The 13830-nt window shown below is 36.1% G+C and overlaps 1 protein-coding gene across 9 annotated transcripts in view; it reads right to left on the bottom strand.

The window, feature by feature from the left end:
• Window positions 1–13830, bottom strand: part of hecw1b (HECT, C2 and WW domain containing E3 ubiquitin protein ligase 1b) — a 37342-nt gene that overhangs the window by 21540 nt on the left and 1972 nt on the right. For 2 of the 9 annotated variants that reach the window (XM_084411987.1, XM_084411989.1), the window contains exons 1-5: window positions 6782–9660; window positions 5101–5208; window positions 3791–3850; window positions 3506–3600; window positions 2062–2137 (exon numbers count right to left, since the gene is read on the bottom strand). In XM_084411987.1, the coding sequence (XP_084268113.1) occupies window positions 2062–2137; window positions 3506–3600; window positions 3791–3850; window positions 5101–5208; window positions 6782–7160 (718 nt within the window). In that variant the 5' untranslated portion in view covers window positions 7161–9660. Of the gene's footprint in view, window positions 1–2061; window positions 2138–3505; window positions 3601–3790; window positions 3851–5100; window positions 5209–6781; window positions 9661–13035; window positions 13079–13830 lie in introns of those variants that run through there. The other 7 variants (XM_084411991.1, XM_084411994.1, XM_084411992.1 and 4 more) reach the window with 6 other exon arrangements.

Genomic DNA, 13830 nt, shown 5'->3' with positions numbered 1-13830 from the left:
AGACAAATGAAAGAGTGAAAGAACGTTCGCTTTGACACGTCCAGTTTAAACAGCTTGTTTGCATCTCTGTACAGACTTCAGAAGGATCCCAGCGTCAGGAACAAGTGGATGGTTTATTTTAATAGCGCCTCGCGTCTGAGGATTATATATTATTTTGTAATCAAGGCACAGTTTCAACTTTTGTTGAAAGATCAGGGCTCGCAAAATTTCAAAATCACTGGTAGCCCTTCGGGCAGGCACTCTTCAGATTTTGGTAGCCTGAAATGAATTTTACTAGCCCAAATAAAAAGACAATTTTTAATGTACATTTAACAACATTTAATGTTGTTTAATGTTTAAAAAAAAGAAGAAGTGTCGTTACCCCTTTTCAGTGTGTTTTAGACCAGAACAGGCCGAATATAACTGCATTAAAGGAGAACTCCAGTCAATTTTAACATTGAGCAAATTTTTTTGTACATTTGGGCCCGGTTTCACAGACAGGGCTTAGACTAAGCCAGGATTAGACCATAGATCAATTAGGACATTTAAGTAATTTTTATAAACATGCTTAGAAAAAAACATTACCGATGTGCATCTTAAAACTAAAAAGGCACTGATATATTTTTAAGATCAGTCAGTGCAAGTTTATTTCAGTGGAAACAGCTCAGACTTACATTTTAGTCTAGGACTAGTCTTAAGCCCTGTCTGTGAAACCAGGGGTTGGAGTGCTGTCAGTACAGAGAACAACGACAAAAATCGGTGTTGCCTACAACGTGTTATCCTCTTTTTAAAATTTGCACCCTGTTGACTTCAATGGGGCAAGTTTTAAACCTGCTTTTAGCCTCTTAACATCCTTGATGTGTCATTACAAGTGCACAGGTCATGTGAGTGATTCCTTCAGAGTTAACACGGGTGAATCTGACTGCAGTAGATGTGAAAGATATGAATAAAAATGATGTTTATTCAGCCAGCGCACATACCTGTATTTACATCCTGTTTTCAGTCGAAGTCCACAGTAGTCGATTGTCGAGTTCACGCGCGTGATCACCTATGCGCGTGAACTCGACAATCGACTACTGTGGACTTCAACCGAAAACAGGATGTAAATACAGGTATGTGCGCTGGCTGAATAAACATCATTTTTATTCATATCTTTCACATCTACTGCAGTCAGATTCACCCGCGTTCACTCCGAAGGAATCACTCACATGACCTGTGCACTTGTAATGACACATCAAGGATGTTAAGAGGCTAAAAGCAGGTTTAAAACTTGCCCCATTTAGTCAACAGGGTGCAAATTTTAAAAAGAGGATAACACGTTGTAGGCAGCACCGATTTTTGTCGTTGTTCTCTGTACTGACAGCACTCCAAATGTACAAAAAAATGAGCTCAATGTTAAAATTGACCGGAGTTCTCCTTTAAAAGGAACAGGAACAGAAACACAGACCACCATATAAAAGAAGAGAATTGAGCAGAATACAATAGAACAGAAGATAACATGGCAAAACAAAACAGGCACTGAGGAGAACAGAAAGAATATACAAGAGATAACAGAACAAAACAGTATAGAACAGAATAAAACAAAACATAGAACAAAACAAACGAAAGAACAAAATGGAATAGAACAAATAAGAATAACAAAATAAATAAAACAGAACAAACTAAACAGAAAAGAGAATAGAACAAAACAGAACTGAATATTACAAAAAGAGAACGATCATATTTAACAAAAAGTAGAAAAGAACAGAATAGAACAAAATAAGAGAAAAGAAGAAAACAGAATAATCCAGAGTATTAGAACAGAATCGAACATGCTTATTTATCATTACATGACCAGGACCAAATTTGCATCTTAAAATCTCCTAAATTGCTCAACAAAGATGTACCTTGCAGGAGTGGTCTTTTGTAAGGAAAGAAACAAGTAATTGAGGTAAACATGTTCCTATAGTTGTTTACAGGACACTGCAAGCATTGGATCAATAATGAAATCCCCTGGATAAACTAAATATAGAAGCCCCATGAATATTGATAAAGCTTAATGATGGACTGTCTGGTCATACCAGTTTTTATGGAAACACACACCTGACAGAGAGAAGCTGATGAGTCTTCTTCTGCCTTGACTCTGAGGTACGTCATCTGTGGCCACCGGCTTAAACACCTGACGGCAGAAAGTTCAGTGCGTCAGATTTCATTGGAAACAGCTACACACCTTTTGCATAATATCAGCAGCAATATCCTGATAAAAAATTACGACAGAACAGCCTTTTGGGTAAATTACTCACAGTCTCACAGCATCATATTTGAGACGATCTCAATTCTCAGAATTTTTTGCAATTTTTTGTTCCTCATTGCAACAATAAAAAAAAGAGAACCTTTCACGAAGGTTTAAAAATGTGCCATAGCAATTGAGATTTTCTTTTGAAAAACATTTGTCTTTTTGACTTGACTCTTCTAGGTCAGACGTTACCATTCTTACATCACAGCCATTCTCAACAATAGAAACTAACACCAAAGCGTTTAAATCTGTTCTTCACACATTCATTTGGCAGAAAACTCAAAAAGCCGCAAGCAGATGCGGACATTCGGTGCGACAGAAACTGACAGGAAAAGAGAAAGATATCAAGGATGATTCAGTCTTTAGTACTCTGAAACTCAATGATCAAAAATAAAAATGTTCAGAGTGCACCTATTATGCTTTTGTTTTCTGAATATTACCTTTCATGCAGTGCGTAAAATAACTGTTTGTGAAAGTATAAAGTCTGCAATGTTTTAGAGTTCAAAGTGCATGATAAATAGAGTTATTGTCTCCCAAAAGAAAGAACCAATTCTGAACTAACATTTGTAACAAATTTGCATAATGCCGGCCTATGGTCTTCATTGGCTGCCTGCAGACAACGACCCGCCCTCAAACACTGTAGTTGTAGTTGAGGCCTGGAAAGGGGGTGATGCTTCAATATATATTATGATAAAATGACAAAAGTGTTTTTGACCTTTGATACATAAACCTATTGTAGGAGACCTCCAAAACAAAATCTTAAAAATAGCATAATAGGGGCACTTTAATGAAAATGATTGATGTAATGTGAACCTAAGTGTGGGGAAAACAAATTTTGTTACGTTGGTAAAAATGTGTTCCTTTCACACGTGGAAATAAAATGTTAAGGTGAAAAACACATCACGTGTGTCCTGTAAATGACACACTTTACCTTTAAGAAACAAAAAGAGAGTTTGGTTCACTCTGTGCTTATGGAGGTATGGAGGCCTGTATTAAGCCATCAGATGATAACCTGAGATTATCTGCGGCATTAATCCTCTGAGAAACAGATGGCACGGACTATCCTGCTCTTGAAAAACTCTTGATGAAATGTGACGCAAGATAAAACAGCTGCATTCTCTGTAATATCATGCAATGGAATCGCCGCAGAGAGCCACACATCAGGAGGTCACATGACTGATCCCTACACACTTATGTTACTCACCACTGCTGAACTACAGGCATTTAAACCTTCTTTTTTGATTTGCTCACCGGTGCGGAGGGGTTCTTCACGGTCACGCACGGTGTGGTGGCCCGCAGGGCTCCGCTCACTCCATGATAATATTTAAAACAGATTTTAGTCTCCACTGAAAAAGAGCCAAGCACAGAAAACGTCAAAGGTCAGAGCGAGTAAACGCGTCTTGTTCACATGGGCCTGTAAAGGCTTTATAGAAGGTGTCTAAATAGTTTCCAGCCCACCTAGTAAATTATAAATGCTGTCACCAGCTAGAAATAGCAAGTAGCCAATTTTACATCGTCTGTGTATTGGTTGCTTACTTTTTTTCAGGCCCCCAACCATCATTTGGTTGCGAAGGAAGTATCTGGAAATGTTCGTCACTGGTTTCGTTCAAGGTAAAAATAGTTGAATGTGGTTATTGTTCATTTTTATTTTTTAAAAATGGGCCCTTTAATATATCCCACCCCAACTTCCTCTTTCAACATTAAGAAACACATCGACACAGGACAGAAAATACTGTGATAAAAGTCTTGCTATTTCATTATTTGGCTATAGATGCTATAAATTGCTGTCACTGCTTTTAATATGTATTTTTAAGTAGTCTTATGCTGATTGTTTATGTATGTGTGTTTGTTGTTTATATTTGTTACTGTGCGCTGTCAATACACTGTCATCTTGGCCAGGTCTCTCTTGGAAAAGAGGTTTTAAATCTCAATGAGATAACCTGGTTAAATAAAGGTTAAATAAAAAAAATAAAAAAAAATTTGCCAAATAATGGCCAGAATTTATATTTTAATATTAAACAATATTATAATATGTAATATTACTTTTAATATATTTTAAGTTATAGGACATTAAAAAATTATCACATATGACATCTGACCTGCTTTAAAACACCATGAATGCAGTGTTCTGTTGCAAAAAAAAAAAAAAAAATGCATTTCTTTTGATTTGACTACATTTTAAAAGACTGATTCGATTTTAAAGTGATCCATTAAAGCTGAATGGAGAAATATTAAAACAGAATATGGGATTTCATAAAGCCCCACTTCATCACTAATTTGTCAACAAAAAAAAAAAACCTGATCTATTTTAAACCTGATTGGTTTTGTGAGTTTGAGTCCGTATGTAGGCGTGTTTTCTCTCTAGTATCTGTATCTGTAAAAGTGCCAAAAAGAAATCGAAAAAAAGAAACCGCATATAAGCCATATGGCCTCACAGTGTAATACATGAGAATGATTTCAGGACCGTCAAGCAGAGACAGCATAGCCTAACAAAACCCTCAAAACAACTGAGGCTTGTGCTTTATATTAATACAAGGCACACAACTTTTCATGAGACACACTATATTAAATAATATTAAAACTAAATGTATTTTTGAGTGCTGCGAAATGAGAGTGTCACACCTGAACGATTTATCTTCACACTTCTTGACTTGAAACATCTTTGAACATTTTGTTTGTATGGAAGTGGTTTGTATTGGTGTGTCTGTTACTATAGCAGCCAAACGAACAGTTACAGCCACGAGCAAATATTAGCGAATGGCATCCTGTTTGTGAGAAATAAGTGTCTATAATGCTGCATCATTTAATAAGAATGTTTTGCAATGTGCAATTAGAACTGCACATACGTTCTACGAAGTAGGAGTTGGCCTCGATCTTCCAGACGATCTGACCTTTGTGGGAGCCATTCACACCTCTGTTTTTGTAGTCCAGAAAATTCTCAGAAAGAACCTCATCTAAGATAAAGAGAAAAGAAAAGCCTCGTATCTTATTCTTCACAATTACGGCATACAGGAAGTTCACATCTTTTGATTATTCATTCATGGTAGTTCTAAAAGACGAGAAAGCTTTTGAACTCAAATTAAAGCCAAAAAGCATTACCAGCTTTTAAAGGCCATCAGAGAACCTTTATAACACTAGACACATGAGACAAAACTATATCGCTCTCATTATAGAGTTGTCATCCAGAGTTGTCAACAAGGAAATGTGTGGCCTTCAGCTGAGGGACAGACTGCTTTTATTTTTTGCTGTGCTGCAGAGCTACTCTAGCCACTTTATTTTTCCCCTGTCTATATGAAATACAATATACCACATATCACACATATATCATGTTTTTGTTAAACAAAAAACGTGATTTTTTTTAATCAATTAATTTTATATAACTTACACTACCAGTAAAAAATTTGAATAATTTAGATTTTTTTTTTTTTTTTTACAAAAATGGGGGGGGGGGGGGGGGGGCAGTAATAACAGTAATAATGTGAAATATTACAATTTAAAATCATCGTTTCTATTTGAATATATTTTAAAATGTAATTTATTTCTGTGATGCAAAGCTGAATTTTCAGCATCATTTTTCCAGTCTTCAGAGTCACATGATCCTTCAGAAATCATTCTAACATGATGAATATGCAAGAAACATAAGTGTAGTAGTGAATGTTATGCTAAACAACATCAAAGTCAGCTTGTATGGAAGTTGATTTCCACCTCAGAGTAAAAAAAGGTAATTGCAAGACTAAAGTTTAACATGAGTCATACTGTGAGATATGAAGATGCAATTGCAAGACACAAAGTCAAACTGTGAGTTACAAAGTTGCAAATATGAGAAACAAAGTAGTAAATTCTGAGAAATAAACTAGTCATTTTATTTTACTGAGGTAGAAATGGGCTTCAAAAGCTTGTGATGTTTCTGGCCTTTTACATTAAATCATTTTTTGTTTCTAACCATGTATATGCATTAGAAAACCATCTATGTACTGGTGCTCCAAACCCCCAGAAACCAAATACACAGCTCTGAAGAATCTATAACTTCAAGAATACACTGTGATTCACACGTTTGTGGTCAGTACAATATATTTTTTTGAAGAAATTCATACTTTTATTCAGAAAGGATGCATTAAATTGATCAAAAGTGACAGTAAAAACTTAGCAGCCATGATAAATACCTGATTTCTATGGAGGCATGGCATCTGATGACCAAACTATATTAGAGTTCGTGAATGTAAAAAACGTGAAGTGAGCTGGAGCGATCTGTGTTCACAATGCACATTTTTAGTGAACCGTATCGTTAGCTGAAGGCAAACCATACTCAGACAGACCACCTCCCGAGTGTTCACATACGGGCCAAAAGTCCAGCGAACCGAGATAAAACCCCTGAAAAGGACCAAGTGTGAAAACTCCTAGAATGATTTCTGAAGGATCATATGAGATCAGTATCATTTTCCAAACATTTGAATGAAATATTCATTAAATCTGAGTCTTAACATTCAACCAGCAGGATAAAACACGACCAAACAGAAACACGCTCACCAATGAGGTACATGCCAATCCAGTCGCCCGCGTCCACTTCCTCCTTGATGTCCCAGCAGAGGGTGATGTCCTGCGTCTGACCGATGGTGTAGCTGGAGGTGCTGACGGTGAGGGTGGAGCGGCAGTGGGAGGTCACGAGGTCAGTGTCGCTGGTGGAGCGCAGCACGGCCGCCGCCAGCTCCTCAGAAACGCCATTCTGGAAGTCCACGTTGGGGAACTGCTCAGGGTTGAAACTGTGCCGGATCGGGTCCTTGCATCGCCTCCTGCCATGAGATGCACGAGATGGAGAGGCCATTGCTGCGAGCCCGAGAAACCTGTTCTGGTACAAGTTCTGAGGAAAAATCAAGAAACAAGAGTAAATCAGGATGTGTCCCATCATTGCTTTTGGATTTTTTCGAACTTGTGGTGTGCGAATGCAACTGTCCTGCGAACAATCATGTCCTGGAGATGCTGTGCTAAATGCAGACTTTTCATGGTCAGCTCAGAAAAGACAAAACCGCTGGGAGCGAGGCAGGTCGGGACATGCTTGAGGGGGAAAACAGCGGCTAAGACACTACATGTCACCAACAGGGGACTAAGAAGATTGTTCTATAGTGCAGGACATCTACTTCAGCTGGCAAAAAACATCTGCATTGAGAGATTCTTCTCAAAGAGCAAATTGTATGCGTGCATTGAACATATAGAAAATGGATGCATACTAAATATGCAAGGCACACATGTGCTTAAATAGAATGCTGTGCTTCCTGCTGAAATCTGAGACAACGGCAAAGTTGCAAGAATGAAATTAGCTTAGATGGGTGCTATTATCATTTACAAAAAACTAAGGGCACGTTTACACAACAACAATGCACTGAAGAAAAAAAAAAAACGCGTAGAGTACAGACGACAGCGCTGTCAAAACGATCCCAGTTCACACGGATCCACGAAAACGACTAAAAATACTGTCAGGCCAGATGTTGGCGATGTCACTTTGGAAAGAAACACTACACGCATACAGACTGAACATGTAACGCGCATGTGCATGACGTTTTTTTCACGTTTTTTTTAGTTTACACGGAGATGATAACAGTATAGTTTTCAAAAGTTTGTGTTATCAGGCCCCCAAAACGCCGTCGTCTTGTAAATGACGCCAAAACGCATAATTAGTTTTCCTTTTTTTTTAATGTGATCTAAAAAAAAATTCCAAAACAAATTAAATTAAACTTCAAAGAAAACATTTTTGTTTAAAAAAAAATTTATATAATTATAAGAACTGAAACTTTTTCTCTCTGACTGAACTGAAAATTTTGTATGAACTTACTAAATAAAAATGACAAGAAATTAATTTTACTTTTTGATTAATTTCATAACCCATAACATAAAAAAAATGACACAACAGACAACACTAGCAATAACAGATATTTAATGCCACTATTTAAATGAGATCATTTGATATAAAATGATTGAAATAGCTTAATATATACTAACAAAGGTTTGGTGTCAGTATTGTGAAACATTATTATAATTTAAAATGTTCTATTTTTAATATTTTTTAAATATATATTTTAAAAGTAAAGCTGATGTATTTACTGTCACTTCTGATAAGTTTAATGCATCCTTGCTGAATAAAAGTATTCATTTCTTTCAAAAACAAATTTTACTGACCCCAAACTTTAAAACGGTAGGTATAGTATATGATACAAAACTTTCCTAAAAACTAATAGTTACAGAATGAAAACTAACAGAAATTAAATTTAACTGAAAATAAAATAAAACCAAAATTAAAAAACCAACCCTGCATTCTGCCTACTGCTAAAAAAAAAAAAAAAAAAAGTTCATGAGAAACATTGTCACATGACCTCATTCCATTGCATGTTTAATTCAGCGAGTGATGTCCTGTTTTCATCTGTAATTAATGAAATATAAACGTAATGTAAATCTCATAAATAAATAGGGTTATTTATTTAACTGGATTATTCACAACATCCTCTCCCTCATCTGTCTACACAGTAACAAGCATTTTTTAAAGACAGCATTTCTTGTCTCTGAAGAGAAAGAGGCAGTCAAGTAACAATTAGCAGATGTGGTCGGACACACAGATGCATGTGTAGCGTCTGCGTCGGCCTACACTTCTCTATGGGACGCCAAAATATTGTGGTTGTCTGTGCCGCAGGAATGGGTCAGAGTGGTTAACAAGTCAATCCAACAACTGCTAGTCAACTGGTGCGGTCAACTAGAGATTTTTTTTTGCAGCGTTGGAGATTAACTTAGAGACATGACTTCCTCTGAAGGGTTTTAGCATGCAGACAGAATACAATGTAGGACTGTCCACATGCTAAAATGCTTTTGTAATAAACAACACCTTTAACCATTTTAAAATGTGAAGATTTCACATATTTTTCATTTTTTGTTCTACGTACCAATGCAGACGAACACAGGGTCCAAAATTAAGTAATTAATTGAGTAAAAAAATTACTTTCCATGTAAATTTTTTCATGACAAAAAAAAAAAAAAAAAATATGACAAGGTATAAAGTTTAAATTATAAAACTCGATAAAATGAATGTGTGGTGAGTAAATACTGTATAACTGTGTAACTCGATAACTTAAAGGATTGGTTCACCTAAAAATGAAAATTCTGTCGTTAATTATTCACCCTCGTGTCATTCCAAACCCGTAAGACTTCGTTCATTTACCACTTTATTTACAGAATATTAATCTCCAATGCGCGTTCACAAGAGCACCACGTGTGTGTGTTGTGTTGACACGAGAGCAGACGTTGATGCGTGAACACGTGTTGGGAGATTCAATTTTGTAAATAAAAGTGATAAATTATGTTTTTTTGGCGCAAAGCAGTCGTTTCACTTCATAAAATTGAGGTTAAATCACTGGAGTCGCATGGATTACTTTAATGATGTCTTTACTACCTTTCTGGGGCTTGAAAGTGGTAGTTGCGTAGCAATATGTGTTTACACTAACACATATTAGTGTATCTAATATGTGTTAGTGATACAGAAAGCTCTCAGATTTCATCAAAAAGAACTTCAATTTTTTCTGAAGACGAACGAAAGTCTTACAGGTCTGGAACGACATGAGGGTGAGAAACTTATGACAGAATTTTCCTTTTTGGGTGAACTATCCCTTTAACATAGATCTACATGATGTGTCAGATTGCATGTGTCTTTTAATATCTTTTGGAAAAAACACTAACATTTGTTTCTCCACAGAACACAAATTCAGCTTTTTATACAGAATAGGCTTTACTGTTATTATTATTTTACTTTTTTCATAACCCATAACATGACAATGGCACTATATAACATTTGATATATCAGATATTTAATGTCACTACATTTAAATTATATAATTTGACAAACTTACTGAAATAACTCCGGTGCGATTTTATTAATATATTTGAAAGAAGTCTCTTATGCAATTAGGCTGCAATTATTTGAGTAAAAAAAAACAGTAATAATAGTATTATTACAATTCAAAAATAAATAACTTGTTTGTTTATGTTTTTTATTACAAAAAGAAGGCAAAAAATATGACAAAAGATATAAAGTTTAAAACCTATATAAAAATATGTCTTAGTCAAAATATGAATGTGTGGTAGGTAAATATGGTATAACTGAGAAACTCAATAACTTGGTAGGCTATTACTGCAACATAATACATGATGTGTCAGGTTTCTTGTCTTTCAATGACTTTTGGAAAAGGACAAAAAAAAAAAAAGTTCCTTCACAGAACGCACATGTAGAATATTTCTTACATCATTATGCTACAAAAATATAAGGAACAAAATGACAGTGTTGTTGATCCATGTTTTTGTGACAGGTGCAGACGAAGTCATCTCGAGTGACACAATGACCTGAAGTGTTTGTCGCAATAAAGAAAACCAACTCAAATGCATCAGTCATTATTGCAACCCTGGTGTACAGTCACCAAATGCAGAATCATTCTGATTCACAGCATAAGCCGAGACTTCACTTCCTCCTCCTCACCATCCCCGCTCGCATGAAGCCTGCAGAACAACAGAACTCACACAACATGAACTTGAAGCCCCTGTTAAACAGCATGAAACTGCACTGCATAAGATGTACTGTAGACAAGACTAATCCACACAAAGGACACTCAGTCAGCAAATCCAATTTTACCCACAATCATCAGCCATTTCTACTTCCTAAATTCGGCTGAGGCAATCTGGCAAATTTAGAGGGCAGATAATGCTTAAAAAAAAAAAAACAGTTCCTAGAATTCAGACCAGGAAACTGACCGAGTGAAAAATGACACTACAGACTGCACCAAAGAAAACCAGTTCAGAAAAATATAACCTGTTGTCCAACACATTGAGCTGAGCTACGGTGCTCAAGGAGGCAAATATAAACATCTGTCTGCTGTTATGTAAGCTCTGAATAGCAAAATCAAGTTAACAGTTTGTCTAAAAGATTTACAGTACTACTTTTCAAAAGCTTGAGGTTAGTATGACTATATGAAGAGTTCGGATGCAAAAGCCTCTAAGTGCCATCTGAAATTTTCTTCTAGAATGATCATTTTTTATCAAGCTCGTATATTTACGTTCAGTAATTTCACTTAAACGGCAATGAAAATGACCTATTAGTTGTCATTTAAGTGAAATTACTGAACTTAAATATACGAGCTTGATAAAAATGATCATTCTAGAAGAAAATTTCAGATGGCACTTGGAGGCTTTTGCATCTGAACTCTTCATATATATATATATATATTTTAAGAAATTAATACTTTAATTGAGTGGTGCAGGTATGATGTTAGAACCTAGAAATGTCTAATTCGCCGCTGGTTCCTTCAAGATTTTCCTATTGGGTTTTATAATGTGATTTTTCAATTTATGAGTAAGATAAAGTCTGTGGTAAACATAACTTGACGATATAAACTTAACTCGTTTTGTTCTACAACATACACTGCACACACTTAAGTCTTATCTAGTTAATTGCTTAAAAATGTGCATTTTCGCCATGGGTGTGTGTAATTTACTTTACAAAGGTAATATTCAGAAAAGCAGAATAGAGATACAGTACTTTATTTTTATGTTGACTAGCGAAAGATTTACTGGAATTGCATTACACTGACCTGAAATGTGTGTGTGTGTGTGTGTGTGAAAAGGGATGTGAATTCATGCTGAGGTCACCACAGGCCAGAAGGCCGTAGGGGTCACACAACCGATTGCAGCAAAGCAATATCAGTAGCAGACCTCCAGCGGTGCGGACACACGTGATCCTCTTAAAGGTTAATGAAAGGGCAGATAACAATAGAAGCTTTTTTCTTTGCCATTTCTTTGCTCCGTTTTATTGATGGAAATTAGTTGGAATGCAAATTCAGATGCTGATTGAATCATTGTGACCTGACAAAGCAAATTGAATCATCCACTGGGCGAATGTGTGTTTACAAGACGAAAGGAAGCTTCAACAGCGCACCTTGCAATCACACTGATACAGATAAATTAATTATAATCATTAAGGCCCCCGAGGGCAGACTCCGTTCAGTCCCGCTGCGAGTGTCTGCGTGTCGCGCAGGATGAGATGCATTAGCTCGAGCAGAGTCAGGCTCGCCGTGCCAAAATGAAACCTAAGAATCTTAATGTACTTACATAACGGAGCGTGAAGGCCTACGGGAGCGGGATATTTCTCCCCAGAATACAGAGATCAAGCCACAATTCTGTTACCAAGAAGATCTGAAGTATGTAATCTCCTCTGTGACGTAGAATAGACTCTAGCATGGCACAGAACATGGCAGTAAATCTGCAAACATCTTGGAGGTTTACATTTATTTTTAATGGCATACTATCATGCTACTATTTTTGCATCTCAGTTAGTTTACAGTTTACCATGAGCATTCTGGCATTGTATACTAAGAACGAATATTGTTGGCTCTATGAAAATACTTCTTGCGTCGCTTTGGACAAAAGCATGTAAATGCAATTATGCAAATCAGCATGCATTAAATGCCTGGATGCATTTAATTAACATTTGCCGAAACGTGCAGTATACAACCGGTTAACACTGTGTGTGATACTGTATCCCACAATGCAATGTGCTCAATCTGAAGAATTTCCAATATATCAAATGAACCAGAACCAAACTGGAATACAAATGCAAAATAATCATATTTATTTCTGAGATCATAACCGGATGCAACTAGCTAACTGTATTAAAAATGCAATGTGACATCAATTTAGTATAGCTTACTAAAGGGATAGTTCACCCAAAAATGAAAGTTCTGTCATCATTTACTCACCCGCCTCAAGTTGTTCCAACCCTGTATGAGTTTCTTTCTTCTGCTGAACACAAAAGAAGATATTTTGAAGAAAATGGATAATCAAACAGTTGATGGACCCCATTGACTTCCATAGTATGGAAAAAAAAATACTATGGAAGTCCATAGGGTCCATAAACTGTGTGGTTACCGACATTCTTCAAAATATCAAAAACATTTTTATGAGTAAAAAAAAGAAAAAAAAAAGGCAAAAGCAAAATATTATCCTTAGAAAAGCTCTACATTGTTACATATTTTCATTTCAATCTATAAGACATACTAATGGAAATAATACATGGTGACATTACATAATGGCTCTGGGATCCCCTCTGGGAACTCATCTACGGTAGACATCATGTATAAATAAAAACGTATGAAGTCAGTTCACTCAATAACATCCACGTCATCATGTGAAGGTCGTTTAACAGGAAGCACTTCTGCTTGTAAAGGAACAAGGCCTTTTTTCCTCTTCTAAGCTTTTCCGTTCCTCGATGCTGATTTTACAGCGGGTCAATACATAGACTGCTGGTCTCAGATGAATCAATACTAATCTACCTCATCTCTGCTCCTCGCCTAAGCTCTTAACGACCCCTGAGTAACGAACACATGTCCACAACTAAACACGGACAACCATGCTTATCATCCACCCCAGATATCAGCTTTTAACTCCATTATTATGTTATTTGTTTGTTTATTTATTTATTTATTACTCATAAGGCATTATTATTCTGATGAGTTTCATTTGAATGTTATTTGAAGTAAGAATTTTTTTTTTTT

Source organism: Rutilus rutilus, assembly GCF_951802725.1.
Source record: "Rutilus rutilus genome assembly, chromosome: 6".
Classification (NCBI taxonomy): Eukaryota; Metazoa; Chordata; class Actinopteri; order Cypriniformes; family Leuciscidae; genus Rutilus; species Rutilus rutilus.
The sequence above is the reverse complement of the archived record's forward strand: the minus strand, read 5'-3'. Positions and strand labels throughout refer to the sequence as shown.